At 38.0% G+C, this 15,036-nt stretch overlaps 1 protein-coding gene across 2 annotated transcripts in view; it reads left to right on the forward strand.

The window, feature by feature from the left end:
- ext2 (exostosin glycosyltransferase 2) overlaps positions 1–14,979 on the forward strand; it is a 28,047-nt gene extending 13,068 nt beyond the window's left edge. For both annotated transcript variants that reach the window (XM_019090554.2, XM_042727506.1), the window contains exons 10-15: positions 3,440–3,629; positions 7,523–7,689; positions 9,311–9,454; positions 9,626–9,754; positions 13,111–13,193; positions 13,983–14,979. In XM_019090554.2, the coding sequence (XP_018946099.1) occupies positions 3,440–3,629; positions 7,523–7,689; positions 9,311–9,454; positions 9,626–9,754; positions 13,111–13,193; positions 13,983–14,121 (852 nt within the window). In that variant the 3' untranslated portion in view covers positions 14,122–14,979. The remainder of the gene's footprint in view (positions 1–3,439; positions 3,630–7,522; positions 7,690–9,310; positions 9,455–9,625; positions 9,755–13,110; positions 13,194–13,982) is intronic.
- The last annotated feature ends 57 nt before the right edge of the window (positions 14,980–15,036 follow it).

A 15,036-nucleotide genomic window follows, 5' to 3' on the forward strand; every position in this document is an offset into this window, starting at 1 on the left:
CCAAACGAATGCTTTATGTTCCATCATACATTTATTATCTGTGAAGAATTCTTAACATCACTCGTTGGAATGCCTAGTCAGATTTTTTAAATGCTGAAAGTTAATAGAGTTGAAGAAAAATAAGCTACTACTTTAGATGTGTGATTTGTAAACGTGCTGTATGTGCCTAGTGTGTCCCAGTGATGTATACATTTCCCATCCTATTTCTTTCTGGAATCGGAAAGAAGGCAGGCACCGTTCATCTGTTTGAAGGACGAAACTAAAGCAACGTGACCGGTGCCTGTTCCCGACAGTTCAAATCTGCAGGAAGCCGCTGCCACTTAGAATGCAGCTCTTATTTTAGCCCAGTCTCTGTGATGTTAGCAATCGCTGCCCATCAGCTTCAATGAGAATCTGGAGGTAAATGTTCTGCGCACTGAGCCTTTGCAATTGAACAGGCGTCCATGCTTTCATCTGGGTTCCATTTTCGACTAATCCTAAAGCTGTACTAGTATGATCCCAGCTGCAAGACTCGCCAAGCCCCCTCGGCCCACATGAAACGGCCTGCAATCCCTCACCATCACTCGAGTCGCCTGCAACCTCTTCTTTTCACATGTGACAAAAGAATACTGGTGCCCAATAACAAGCTCTTCTTGAGTAATTGTATCGAACCCGTACACTTTCGGATCTAAGGGTGAAAATAACTTGTCTTCACGTGTGAAATTTCTCTCCGTATGATGCATTTCAAAGTATAAATGAAGCAGTTTAAATGGCACTTCTTGGCATCGTATTTCAAACCTTGGAGAGTCTGGTTGGCTTTGGTTTGAGCAAATCTGCATTCACATAAACATGCCAAAAGTTGAGAACCCGGTCATTTACGGCTTGTTCCAAATAGCAGGTGAACACTGACTAACCGCGAGCAAATATTCTGGCGTTGACTGTTGGAATAAAAAATTAGTCTTGTTTTCCTGCTTATTTACTTTAACAAATCACAAAGTCTCGACATGCGCCGAACCGCACTGGAGCCTGCTCAATTAGATCAGAGCATTCAGACCGAGCTTATACGAACCACACCCCAGTGTTCTTCTTTATTCATCTTACCACTTATATGTCACAGTGGTACTTTAATTATTTCCCCCTCTGCTTTTGGTGTCCATGTCAGGCACCTCAAAGAAATTTCCATTGGCATATAAAGTTTGTTTTTTATTAGCAGGATGGTTGACTGATGTTGTACGAAGGACGGCTGTGTCCATGGTGACAGACCGTGGCGGACGCTGCGAGGGAGCTGGTTAACCACGGCTCTCTATTTGCGGGCACCTTCAGCAGCTGCTGGATATGAGGGTGTAACGGGCCCACAGCCTTGCTGTAGAATATCAGCGCCATAGCATCTCTGCTTGGGGGTCTCATTTTGTGTGGCCTTTTTATTTTTTTATTTTTTTAATCAAACACATGCCTTGATTAAAGGAAGTGGTATTAGTACTGTTATGAGGAAAATTTAAATGAAGGCCTCACACCAAAAGTGAGAATTTTACATAGACAAAATGAGCGATTTTGGTGTTCTTTCTTTTTTTTCCTCCTTTCTTTTTGAAATGAAAATGGAATTGGCTTTGGCTACAGAGTTCAGAATCTGTACACCAGATGCAAATAATCTTTCTCACTAAATCTATTCAAACCAGGTCCAAAATTGTTCCTTTTGTATTGGGAGTTTTTTTTGAAAACTCTTCAAATTAGTCTTCAAATTAAAAGTGAAGCATCTTTTCAGACTTTTTTTTTCAATGGAGTTGCACCGAGCTGTTTGTTATATGTCGCATCGCTTTGTGTCTCTTCTCTACTGACAAAATAGAAGAGACCATGGTAAAGAAAGTCTGTGTACTCAGTCTGCGTTCAGTTCTTATCCTTCAGGCCAATAAACAGCAGTCTTCATGACCGCATCAGAGGCCCTTTAAGCACTCACAGTATTTACTTTACAGCGTCACTTGATCTGGGCTCCAGTCCGTGCATCTTTGGGAGTTTACAGGCTGTTTTAAAGCAGGCCAGGAAGATGAGCCAAGCCCCACACTGGCAGGAGACAGCCACTGACGCCGATAGCGTCCCAGCACCCCTGCTTCACCCCAGTCCTGCCAGGACTCATCTGCACCCCTGCTGCACCAGAGTTCATTGGAGTGTGATCATAAAATTCCACTTTCGACAAAACAGCTTGGGATAAATAGCCACAAAAGAGATCCAAATTAGAATTGGGGAACTGTGCTCATTAATAGGTGTATCACTTTACATTAAAACTCGAGCTTGCTTTGATGGTGGTCTAATGGATTAACAGCCACAGTAAAATGCTGTAAAATGCTAGCCAATATACAGTTCTATACCCAAGAGAAAGGGTTTAGAACTATTTTATAGCTCATAGCTTGAGTATGTCCAGAAATATTATGAAGTGAGGATTGGATGGTTGCGAAATATTGTGTTTGTAATAGAGATCTCTATTTTGGAGCTGTGTGGATCAAGATCATCAGTAATAGACAGAGCTAATGTTGATGGTCTCTTGATGACATTAAGCATACTGATTGGTGCTGACTAATGGTCGTAACAAATGACACTGGAATTAAGTTCTCAGGTTCTATACTTATTTTGTAGGAAGGGAAATATTAAGAGCTGTTGATGTTTTGACCAAGCTTCAGTGGATACCATATGTTTGCGCTTTATTCCAAGAAGAACACCAGGAAGTTTAACATTCTAATCAAATTCAGATACATAACAGTTAACAGGAAAAGGATGGACGGATGCCATGGAATGACAAAGAGCCTGAAGCAAGGAAGTATTTCACTTAGCTCTTAATATCTTACCACAGTGTATTGGATCTTCACGTTGTCGTCTTCTGCTCTCTGCCAGATTTCACTCAGGTCAGCTAAGGAAAACATCCACTTTTTGAAATTTAGACTACCGCAAGGAATTTAGCACCTATGCACACAAAACCCTACTGTGGATCAAACTGCAATAGACATTTTAAAAGACTGTCACGATAGAAAGCTTTATTAGGTAGTTTTAAGTCCAGCTGATAGCAGTTCTCTAGGTTATAGAGAATGAGATCTTGGCCTTTTATTTTCGTCTGAAGGAGAAGGTTTAGGTGAATGTTTGGCGCAATGAAAGGTCATGGCATGCTGCTTCAGCTGTTTGTTAACTGTGCTCTAAACTTTGTTGGTTGTGCGCTCGACATTCCATGCCACTTTTAATCACCTACCCACCACTGCTGGTTATTTGCATTCTCAGTAATCTTTAAATTTTATAGTCCATGCGTGTTTCCAAATAAAGCCACGTTTTGGCTGAGGCTGCTGTTTATCTTATTGCACTTCATGTCATTAAATAAGTCATGGAAAGTTTTTGCATTTGTTGTAAAGATAAGACAACAGGTACACTGAATTGAGTTTCCCACTGATTTATTTAAATTGATTGATTTTTATCTCAACAGAAATGGACAAGTGTGAACAGTCCACTTTTTCTTCCTCTCATACCACCACGTTCACCAGGGTTCACAGCTGTGGTCTTGACCTATGATCGAATCGAAAGTCTCTTTAGGGTCATCACTGAGATCTCCAAGGTGCCCAGCTTGGCCAAACTACTGGTGGTGTGGAACAACCAGAACAAGAGCCCCCCTGAAGGTTAGTGTCACATTGTTGGATTGCATTATATATCTCTACTATATGTCATTTTAAATGCTGTGTTCACTTGGTTTTTATTTTGTGTTTATGTAAATCTTATGTTTTTGCTGTGAAGATGCTGACAATGCAATAAAAAGAAATAGCTACTACTACTACGATATCGGTACTATATTACTTTGGGGTTTTGTGTGTGGGGCGGTACAGTGTATCGGCTGTTGGATAAATAATGTATCAGCTAACATTTTATGTTTAATTGTATATGGGCATCTCCCCTATTGTTACCTTTAGATGACCTTCATCATTATGTAACACTCGTTTAAAGTTAATCTTTGAAACATCAGCTTACTAACACTCAATTTTAATATCAGCCATTTATTTGTTACTGGCCATAGCATGAAGATAATTATTGACATAAAATTATTATTGACATCTGCCAGAACTTCAATAAGATTGCCATTCTCTGTCAGGATAATAAAACTTATTTAGTTAGACTAAATGTATTTTGTTTGGTTAGCAAATTCTTGAAATTGAAAAGAGATTGTGACTAAAACTTCACTGTTGTCCTGACAGCTTCAGTTATTAAAGAATGAAAATGTGACACTTGTATGAAATGCAGTTGTGCGGCTTTCACAAAAGACATGCAACCCCTGATATGGAACAGATGAATGATAAGCCAGTGAGTAGCCAAATCATGTTCCTCTTGAGGTTGGAGAATTGAAAGCATGATGTGCCTTGGTCTGTGGCCAAACCTCTCTGGTTTATCTTAAGATATGGAGTGAGAACCCAAATGTTTGTTACTGCCCCTGGCATATAGATGCATGTGAGGAGATGGCAGAAATTTGGCTTTTCTCATTGACCGTCTATGAGTTGTTAATATCTGTGCATCCTATTATTCCTGACTAGACAAATTAAGTATTTTAATTCATTGTGATATATGGCCTGTTTTCACCAGACGTCCACCCTTAAACTTTATTGTCAAACCAAAATGATCGTTTCCATAACGGTCTCCTTTTCCTACAGCTGTGGTCAAATTTATGGCCCATTTCACATGTCAAAATAGGCTGATATTAGTAATTATTTATTGTGGCTCTGCCTATAATGATACTGCTTAACAAGCCTATTAGGTATGTGTCTGTTTATGAAGTCCCTTGGAAAAAAAGCAGAATAGGGAATTAAATATATCCTCTCCATAGATTTGAGTAATGCCATTATGAAGGGAAATCCTTTGAAGTAGACTAATGATTCATTGTTGCCTTTGATTAGAGGCGTCGTGAAGCTGGGCTCAAGCTTTTGTGACCCATTAGAATTAATAAGGTCTGTTCACGGGTCAACCTGGAGCTCTGGCCATGATGAGGATGGATTTCCTCCACACCCTTTTCCATCGCTGATTATGTTTGTTTATTTCAAACAGCTTTAGCTGCGCAAGTCTTGACTGTTTGTCATTTTAATGAGCTGCTGGCGACTTCTGACAATAGGACTGCGTTTAGGGAGTTTCTTAATTGGCTAAATACTTGGAGGGGAGGAGAGCTTTTATATGGTGGTGTCACAGGGGATATAATTTGATAAAGCTCTTTTAAAATGTTCCTACATACGGCAGGTAAAATAAGTATTGAACACATCATTTTTCTCAGTAAATATATTTCTTAAGGTGCTGTTGACATGAAATTTTCACCAGATGTCAGTAACAACCCAAGTAATCCATATATACGAAGAAAGCAAAACAAATAAGTTCAGAAATTAAGTTTTGTGTAATAAAGTAGAATGACAGGGAAAAAGTATTGAACACTTGAAAAAAGGGAGGTGCAAAAAGGCATTGACGCCAAGACACCAGCAGAAATCTTTCAGTAATTAAAAAGCAATCCTGCCCCTTGTCAGTGGAAATTAATATTAGTTTGTTTAGTCTCAACTGATGGCCTATAAAAAGGTGTCTTATGACCAACGTGTCACACAAGAAACATTACATGATGGGTAAAAGCAAAGAGCTCTCTTAAGACCTTCGCAACCTTATTGTTGCAAAATATACTGATGGCATTGGTTACAGAAGCATTTCTAAACTTCTGAATGTTACAGTGAGCACTGTTGGGGCCATAATCCAGAAGTGGAAAGAACATCATTTCACAATAAACCAGTCACGACCAGGTGTTCCTCACAAGATTTCTGCCAGAGGAGTGAAAAGAATTATCAGAAGAGTTTTCTAAGAGCCAAGGACCACTTGTGAATAGCTTCAGAAAGACCTGGAATTATCATGTAGAATTGTTTCAAAGAAAACAATAAGTAATGCAGTCAAACGCTGTGGCCTGTATGTACACTGACCATGCAAGGCTCTATTCCTGAAGAAAAAGCATGTTGAAGACAAAAATTTTACTCTTTGGGTGCCATAATACACACCATGTTTGGATGTCAAATGGCATTGCACATCACTCCAAAACATCATGGTGTAGCACTGGCAAAATTCATATAATTGAATTCAAGACATTCTTGATAAAAATCTGCTGCCATCTACCAGGATGATGAAGATGAAACAAGGGTGGACATTCCAGCGAGACAATGATCGCAATCACACAGCCAAGGAAACTCTCATTTAGTTTCAGAGAAAGAAAGTAAAGCTGCTAGTATGGCCAGCCAATCACCTGACCTGAATCCAATAGAAAATCAATAGAAAGAACTACATATCAGAGCTCATGGAAGAGGCCCACAGAACCTTCAAGATTTGAAGACTGTTTGTGTGGAAGAATGGGCCAAAATCACACCTGAGCAATGCATAAGACATTTTTCTCCATACAGCAGGTGTCTTGAAGCTGTCATTAACAACAAAAGCTTTTGTATGAAGTATTAAATAAATTCAGTAAGTGTGTTCAATACTTTTTTCCCTGTGTCATTCCATTTTATTACACAGAACTTATTTGTATTGTTTTCTTTGTATGTATAGATTACTTGGGTTGTTACTGACATCTGGCGAAAATTTCATGTCAACAGCACCTTTAGAAATATATTTACTGAGAAAAATGGTGATGTGTTCAATACTTATTTTACCCGCTGTAAAGTACAGCCCAAGTGAAATTTCAGTACAGGGCAAGGAAGTGATTACAGGCCATTAAAAAGCTTTCGCACAAGTTGTTTGACGCAGTCGAGATTCCTGCTAGTTCTTATGGTGCGTATTTATGATGTGTTAATGTCTAAGTTTGTGCATTGTGGTGCTCTGGATTATGCCAGTTAGTTTTAGTTGTTAAAATGTTACTTGTCTTCGTAGTCCATCTTGACTGCGTTTATTTCAGTTTTTGTTGAACCCTCTGTGCCAAGCTTGGATGTGGTGACAGTATCAGCTTACTTGCATGTGAAGATCTGGCTCTTCTTTCCGCCTTTGTATGAGGCCACGGAGGTTTTCCGGCAGTTAGGAAATACTTTTCTTTTTTCCTTTCATAGTTTGTTGTGTCATCTTGTGGAAGTACACTGAAGGCTGAATTGCATTGACCTAACAGAGATGAGCTCATTCCAGATCTCCTGAGATTTCCTGGGTCTATTCCCCAGCTTTGGGGTAGCGGTATAATTGCTGACTCCCCAGTCTTAGGGTCTCTGTGTTTGAGTTCCAGTAGACTTTCTCTCGTCAGTTTTATGAGGTGACACTCTGTGTGCCATCTGTCTTCTGCGTGCTCTGAACTCCTCCCAAGCTCTTACACAACTGAAAATAAAGAGCGTTGTCTCTTCTGCCCTGAAAAGAATGTAAGTGCGGTCAGATTCATATGTGCTTTTACTCAGTGATGTGTTTAGATTTATCCACCCACATTCTCTTTTCCACAGTTGCTGCCATCTCTCATAGTTTTTCATCTTCTCTGAAACTGACAGTGTATTATTATTAGCTCACTGTTTTCTTTTTCTCCTTCTCTCTGTAACAGAGTCGCTCTGGCCTAAAGTCGCAGTACCTCTTAAAGTGTTGCGCACCAAAGAAAACAAGCTCAGCAATCGCTTCTTCCCATTTGATGAGATCGAAACAGAAGCTGTCCTGGCCATTGATGATGACATCATCATGTTGACCTCAGATGAGCTGCAGTTTGGATATGAGGTAGTAAAAGCACTGATTCCCGGTTTGTGTACTTACTACGAAAAATATGTAGTACACTGATGAAGGTTTAGAATATGCGGGTAGCTTGAAGTCAGTCTGTACTTCTATATTGGAACTTGCATCTAGGTGCAAACCAGTCCTCTTACATAGCACATACGCTTTTCAAAGGTTTGGGGCTAGTAAGATTTTTTTTTTTTTTTTAATTAATGCCTTTTTTCCAGCAGGGTTGCATTCAATTGATTGAAAGTGACAGTAAAACAAATAATTTTACACAAGATTTCCATTTCAAGTAAATGCTGTTTTTGAGCTTTCTGTTCATCAAGGAATCCTGAAAAAAAAAATTTATCACAGTTTCCACAAAAAATATTAAGCAGCTGTTTTCAACATTGATAATAAATGTTTCGTGACCTTAAAATGAGCAAACGTAGTATGATTTCTGAAGGATTAAGTGACAATGAAGACTGCAGCAATAATGACTGCTGAAAAGTCAGCTTTAAAATCACAAAATTACATTTTAAAATATTTTAAAAGAGTAAACAGTTATCAGAAGTTGAAATAATATTTTGCAATGTTATTGTTTTACTGAATATTTGAAGATTTAAAAAAACTTGATAATGAAATATATACTGACCCCAAACTTTTGAAATGTAGTAAACTTTCATTTTGGTTGCACTAATTATAATTCAGGAAAACTAGTTTGTGATTTCAGATTTAGCTATTACTGCATTCAGGGAGAAATGAATACATTTTGCCCTATATACTTAGAGCTTGTTTTTCGAGCATTTGATGTTTTCTTTGGAACCTGGTTATTTTCCTTCCTTAGTTTTGTTTGTGTAGGAATAAAACAGACAGACTGCAGCTCTGAAAATGGTAGCATACTTAGTCTGCATGTGACTTACAGATTATCGCACTGGATGAGCACCTTTTATCTTAATAGTTAAATGGATTCGATTGAAGTAGTTGCCTAAATTCACAATATTTCCAGGGATTGTATCTGGAGCAACTAGGGATTAATTGTCTTCCCCACATGCAGAATGATGATAGAGCAGAACTGTGATCCCAGTACCTCTTAGGGTCACTCCTACTTAAAGTTGAGCTTACATGCAGCGCAGGATTTTCAAACCACCCTCTATTGCCTAAATCTGTGCTCGGCATCTCAAAGCATTCCTTACGGTTGAAGTGTCTGTTTTTTTATAATTTAGTTTTTTCATATATGAAGGATGACAGGACAAGCAATGCTGTCTATGGCCACAGGCTTGCCTTCAACTCACCTGCAGGCATTTATACACTATTGAGAGAATGAAGTGTAATTTATGGATAATTGTATGAAATGGAAGACAGCTTTAGACATGGCTGCATGGCTAAACACAAGCTGCTTTTGCTACTCTGGAATGACATTCAAAAATTTCTACATCATATTCTGTAGTAGGCATGCCTGTCATTTTTGGGATTAACAAACCGTTAGATTAAACTATCCCTAAACTTCATTGATTTAACCCTAGATATTCAAGGTTTACTGCCCTTTGAAGTCAGTGTTATCTAAAACGACTCTAATTGTTGAACAGTGGACTGATCCTTTATGATCTTAGATTTTGATGTCTCAGATGTGTTCTGTGTGTAGGTATGGCGTGAGTTTCCAGATAGGCTGGTTGGATATCCTGGACGGCTCCACTTATGGGACCACGAAATGGGCAAGTGGAAATATGAATCTGAGTGGACTAATGAAGTGTCAATGGTCTTGACTGGAGCTGCGTTCTATCATAAGGTACAGCACAAATCCTTCATTGACTCTGTTACTTCTGCCAAAATCTTGTCATGTCCCTGTCCTCCCTTTATGTTGTCCCTCAGAGATCAATAGGGGTTATTGTCATCTGTGATTCAAAACCCTCAATTAAGGTAATTATTTTCATCAAAATGGATTATGTTTCCTTTCCAGTATTTCAACTATCTCTACACGTATAAAATGCCCGGAGACATTAAGAACTGGGTGGATGCTCATATGAACTGTGAAGATATTGCCATGAATTTCCTTGTGGCCAACATCACTGGCAAAGCCCCAATAAAGGTAACATAACCTCAGAATATGATTGTGTTCTGATAGTGCCTGTTTGTTTTGGTTCTGTAATTACTTTGGAGGAAATCAAATGGGCCATATCATGGAAAGCCAGATTTTTGTTTTTTGCTTTTCTGAAATAAGAGTACACAAAGCTCCATCTTTAGCCCACCCAAATCACTGATGGAAACTAATATCAAAAGCCAAAACCTTTACGGTATTTTTACAGTGTTTCCTACATATATTCCCATTCAAAAGTTGAAAACTGTTATGCTGCTTAAACCTGTGATACATTTTTCCTGGATTCTTTGAGAAATGGTATGTTGAACAGCATGTATTTGAAATAGAACTCTTTTGTTGTAATATTATAAATGTCTTTATTTTCAGTTTAGCAGTTTAATGTGTCCTTGCTGAATCATTAATTTCTTTCAAAAACAAATATTACTGATCCCAAACTTTTGAACTGCAGTGCAATTCTGTTTTTACCATGAGGAAACCAAATCCCATCGCATTTATTAAGACTGCAAGCTCGCAACTCTTGTGAAATGTATTACTTTTTTTGCCGTAGCACTTGGGATTCAATAGCAGTCTAGTGCCATCATGAAAAAGTAGTGCAGGAAACATTGTAAGCATATCAACACAGTTAATATTGCAAACTATTAGGGCTTTCATTTAAAGAATCAGACAGGCTGATAAATAGATCATGATGAACTGAAGAAAAAAAAATCTGGATGCAAAAAGTATTATCCCTTAAAAATTTATGTGGGCGTTCCCTAAAAGAATGTGTAGATTCTGACAGTGTTCCCTAGAGCTCTGTCTCTGATCAGCTTTCGCCTTTCTCCTCAAGCCTCTACAGTCTGTTGTGTACAGTGACTCTGTCCAGGTGCTGTTCGGCCTGTAAAGTCCTGGCCTTAACCTCTGTTATCTGGATGTCACTGTCTGCCTCTCTCCTGCACGTTCTGTTTTTCTAAGCTCACTGGGGCACATTCATTCTGCAGTCAGTTACGCTGTGAACCTTCTCCCCTCTCTCCTCCACATCCCCACATCACCCACACCTTCTAGTACCCCAACCCCTCACTCCCACTGTGGAGAGTGTCAGTCAACTGTGTGTGTTGTTGAAGGAGGGATGGGGCAGAGGGATCGTACATCATTCGTCTAATGAGTGCTGCAGATACGGTCATTTAGCTAGGCCATGGGCACGGACTGCTCTCTCATTACATCTGACTTATATGACCTGTCATCAAGTCATCTCCTCCCACTCAGCTCCCAAACACACACATACACACACTTTACAGAAGCCCATCATTGCAGCCCCAGCTCATTATTAAACAACCTTATCAATTCTTTGTCAGATTCTATTGTTTTTTAATATGAGGAGTGTGTCATGATTTCTCAGCATGAATTTGGGAAATACAGATGCATGAAGGTCAGACAGTTTTATTTTTTGAGGTAAGAACAGATAAAACACTTGTTGAGTTTTATGCACTGAATAAAAAAAGAAAAAGTCTGCATTCTAATGATTCCTCTAACAATAGAAAAGCCATACAAATTTGCTGCTGTGCAAATATTCCAAACAATATTCAGGCATTTTTGACAGTTTTATTAAAAATACATTAAATAAGACACCAGACAATAGCAAATAAAATATAATGTATTTGTTTTACAGTCTATACATTTAACAATATATTTACAATTTTAGCTGTTACCTTTACAAAATTGTAACTTTTTTTTTTTCTGGCTTTCCTGAAATAAATGTTTATTTGACGTCTTCCTGTGGTTGATAGGGCGATTGAAAAGATACTCTTCTCTTATGAATATTTCTATATACTTTCAGATGGTTATTCATGTTTTTGTATTTAAAAAAATGCAAAAACACAAACAAACAAAAAACAGAAATACAATGTATATTTTAGGACAGTGTTTTCAACTTCAGTCCTCCTTGGGAACCAACTCTGAGAATGTTTTTGATGTCACCATATTCAAAACGCTGAGAAGCTGATTAATTAGAACACTAGGTGTTTTAAAGGTAAACTCCACCCCAAAATTAAAATTTTGTCATTAATTACTTACCCCCATGTCGTTCCAAACCCATAAAAGCTTTGTTCGTCTTCGGAACACAATTTAAGATTAGGGCTGTCAAATGATTAATCACGATTAATCACATCCCAAAAAGTTTGTTTACGTAAATATTGTGTATACTGTGTATATTTATTATGTATATATAAATACACACACATGCATGTATATATTTAAGAAGAATATGTTATGTTTATATATTAAATATATTTATATATAATATAAAATATAAGAATATAAATCTTAAATGTATATACATGTAAATATTTTCTAAATATATAATTTATGTGTGTGTATTTATATATACATAATAAATATACCCTGTACACATACATATATTATGTAAACAAAACTTTTATTTTGGATGTGATTAATCGTGATTAATCATTTGACAGCCCTATTTAAGATATTTTGGATGAAAACCGGGAGGCTTGTGACTGTCCCATTAACTGCCTAGTAAATTACACTGTCAAGGTCCAGAAAAGTATGAAAAGCATCGTCAGAATAGTCCATCTGCCATCAGTGGTTCAACTGTAACATTATGAAGCGACAAGAATAATTTTTTTGTACGGGAATAAAACAAAAATAACGACTTTATTCAACAATTCCTTTGTCAACTGTCTCCTCTGTGTCTCTCCATATCACCGTGTGCTACGTATGATCTTCATAACGTTACGGTTGAACCACTGATGGCAGATGGAGTATTCTGGCGATGTTTTTCATACTTTTCTGGACCTCGACAGTGTATTTTAATTGGCAGTCAATGGGACAGTCACAAGCCTCCCTGTTTTCATCCAAAATATCTTAAATTGTGTTCCGAAGATGAACAAACTTTTATGGGTTTGGAATGACACGGGGGTAAGTGATTAATGACAAAATTTTCATTTTGAGGTGAAGTATCCCTTTAATTAGTGAGACATCTAAACATTCTGCTAGGTGGGTCACCAGGACTGTGGTTGAGAAACATTGTTGTAGGGTATACCAGATTGACTCATGGGTGAGAAACATTGTTGTAGGGTTTGACTGATTGATTTATGTGTGACTTTACTAAAAATTGGTATGTTTTAAAATGTTTTTTGAAATTGATTTTTCTAAGGACAAACTTTGAAGGACTTGTTTTGCAAGATGGACACTACTACAAGACTACAACAGAATACCACAATTCCACAATAAAATTGACAGTTTGAGAACTGAGACTTAGTTTGAGATTGAAACAAAAAAAAAAGCTCATTGTGACACTTGAGTTAAAATGATCAAATACATCACATTTGTTTTTCTGTCTTATCATCTAGGTTACTCCTCGGAAGAAATTCAAATGCCCGGAGTGCACAGCGATTGACGGGTTGTCCCTAGACCAGACGCACATGGTGGAGAGGTACAGTATAAACAGGGATTCCCTTTAGTTGGGCAGAGGGGGCTTTGGAAGCATTCTTGGCATCTGAAACACATTGTGAGTTTAACCAACAATTGGCTCATTGTAGCACAGTACAGGAGATACTTTCCTGTGCTCTCAGATCAAAACATTCAGATTCACTGGACCTTACGAAAAACATTTCTTCTCAAAGAACTGTGACTTTCCTCTCTGTCAGAGGCTTACCACAAATCATTAATTCATTCTGTGTTTCAATTCAAGTATGAACCATGCGAAGCATTCATCAGAAAGGCTTGAATTGATTTTCCTTGAAAATCACAACCGTTTCCTCATCCGCTGAAGCATAATCAGTCTTGATGATTGGTTTCATACTTCCAAGCTGTGTTTGAGGCATTAAAGCAGCCGAAGCAGCCTGCGAGAGAGTGTTTGACCTTGACGTGAATACAGAGTGGTAGCAGCCAATCAGGGACTCCGTTGACCGCTGAACCCTTCCAGGGGTCACACTTGTTTAGATTGATGAAGGGGTTCCTGCCTCTGGTTATGCTTCTCTCTCGATACATTTCCTGTCATAAGTGCAGGGTCCTGGGAATGCCAGGCATTTTGAAAACATCTGATCCCTGTTTTACATTGTGCATGTACCTCATGATTCTGATGCTTCTACAAAACGCTAGTTAGGTTGTATCATGAACAGCCATTTTTTTGAAGACATATTTTCCGACATTGGCATCAGATCCATGATCCATGTTTCCCTTTTTCCTCCACTCTTTCAGCCGCTTTCTTTTTTCTTTCCAGGTCTGAGTGCATAAACAAGTTCGCCTCTGTGTTTGCCACCATGCCTCTGAAGGTTGTCGAGCACCGTGCCGATCCTGTACTCTATAAAGACGACTTCCCAGAGAAACTCAAAAGTTTCCCCAACATTGGTAGTCTGTGACACTACCACTACTCTTTACCACCACGTTTATCTCTCAAACAGGATATGGGCACTCCAGGATTTCTCTTTCTCGTTCCGTATCTGACATAATGACTTATGAGGAGTGCCGTTCCACTTGTGGTGTGATGGGAAATGATGCACTGTATAACTTATTATCATGTTTTCACTCTTGAGGACGGTTTCTGAAACGGGACGATACATCGAGTCTGATGAGGACAGGTCAGGTCTTAAACTTTCCTTGTGGTTGACACTATAGCCGTGTGAGGAAAGTAAATGCATACAGATGATTCACAGCCAACAGTGGAGGATATATATTAATGAAATTTTACATTTATAGTTTAACTTGTTTTTTATTTTTAAAGATATGCATCACGCTGAACAAATTGTAGCATAACTTGAACTGAATATCTCAGATGTTGAGTTGGGGCCATTAAATTGTACATGAGATATTGTTTTGCACAGTCACTGTTAGTGACTTTAATACTAAAGTTTGAGTTATATCAGTTTGACGTTTCATTTTATATTCAGTGGCTGACTTTTTGAAAGTTGCTGGAGAAAAAAAGTATTTTATATAAATGTTCCCTAATTAGTTCAACTCTTAGGTCTGCCTAATTAATGCGTATTTTGGGTATTACTAGATATCAAAAGACACTATTTGCAGAGTTATATATTGTACAGCTGATAACAGTATGGTTAAATGCCATGAAATTGCAAAGAATTCATTCATACTCAGTGAATTCTTGTCACATTTCTTTTTGATTTCTCAGTTTCTTTGAATTGTTTTGTTGTTTATTTGGTTTTTACATTAAGATGTATTATATGTAATAAACAGAGTGTGGAAAAAAAATGCTAAATTTAGAGATGTGCATTTTGGTCATTTTGACTGTGAAAGTACTTTTTTTTTTTTTTTTTTTT

Source organism: Cyprinus carpio, chromosome B7 (assembly GCF_018340385.1).
Source record: "Cyprinus carpio isolate SPL01 chromosome B7, ASM1834038v1, whole genome shotgun sequence".
NCBI classification, from domain to species: Eukaryota; Metazoa; Chordata; class Actinopteri; order Cypriniformes; family Cyprinidae; genus Cyprinus; species Cyprinus carpio.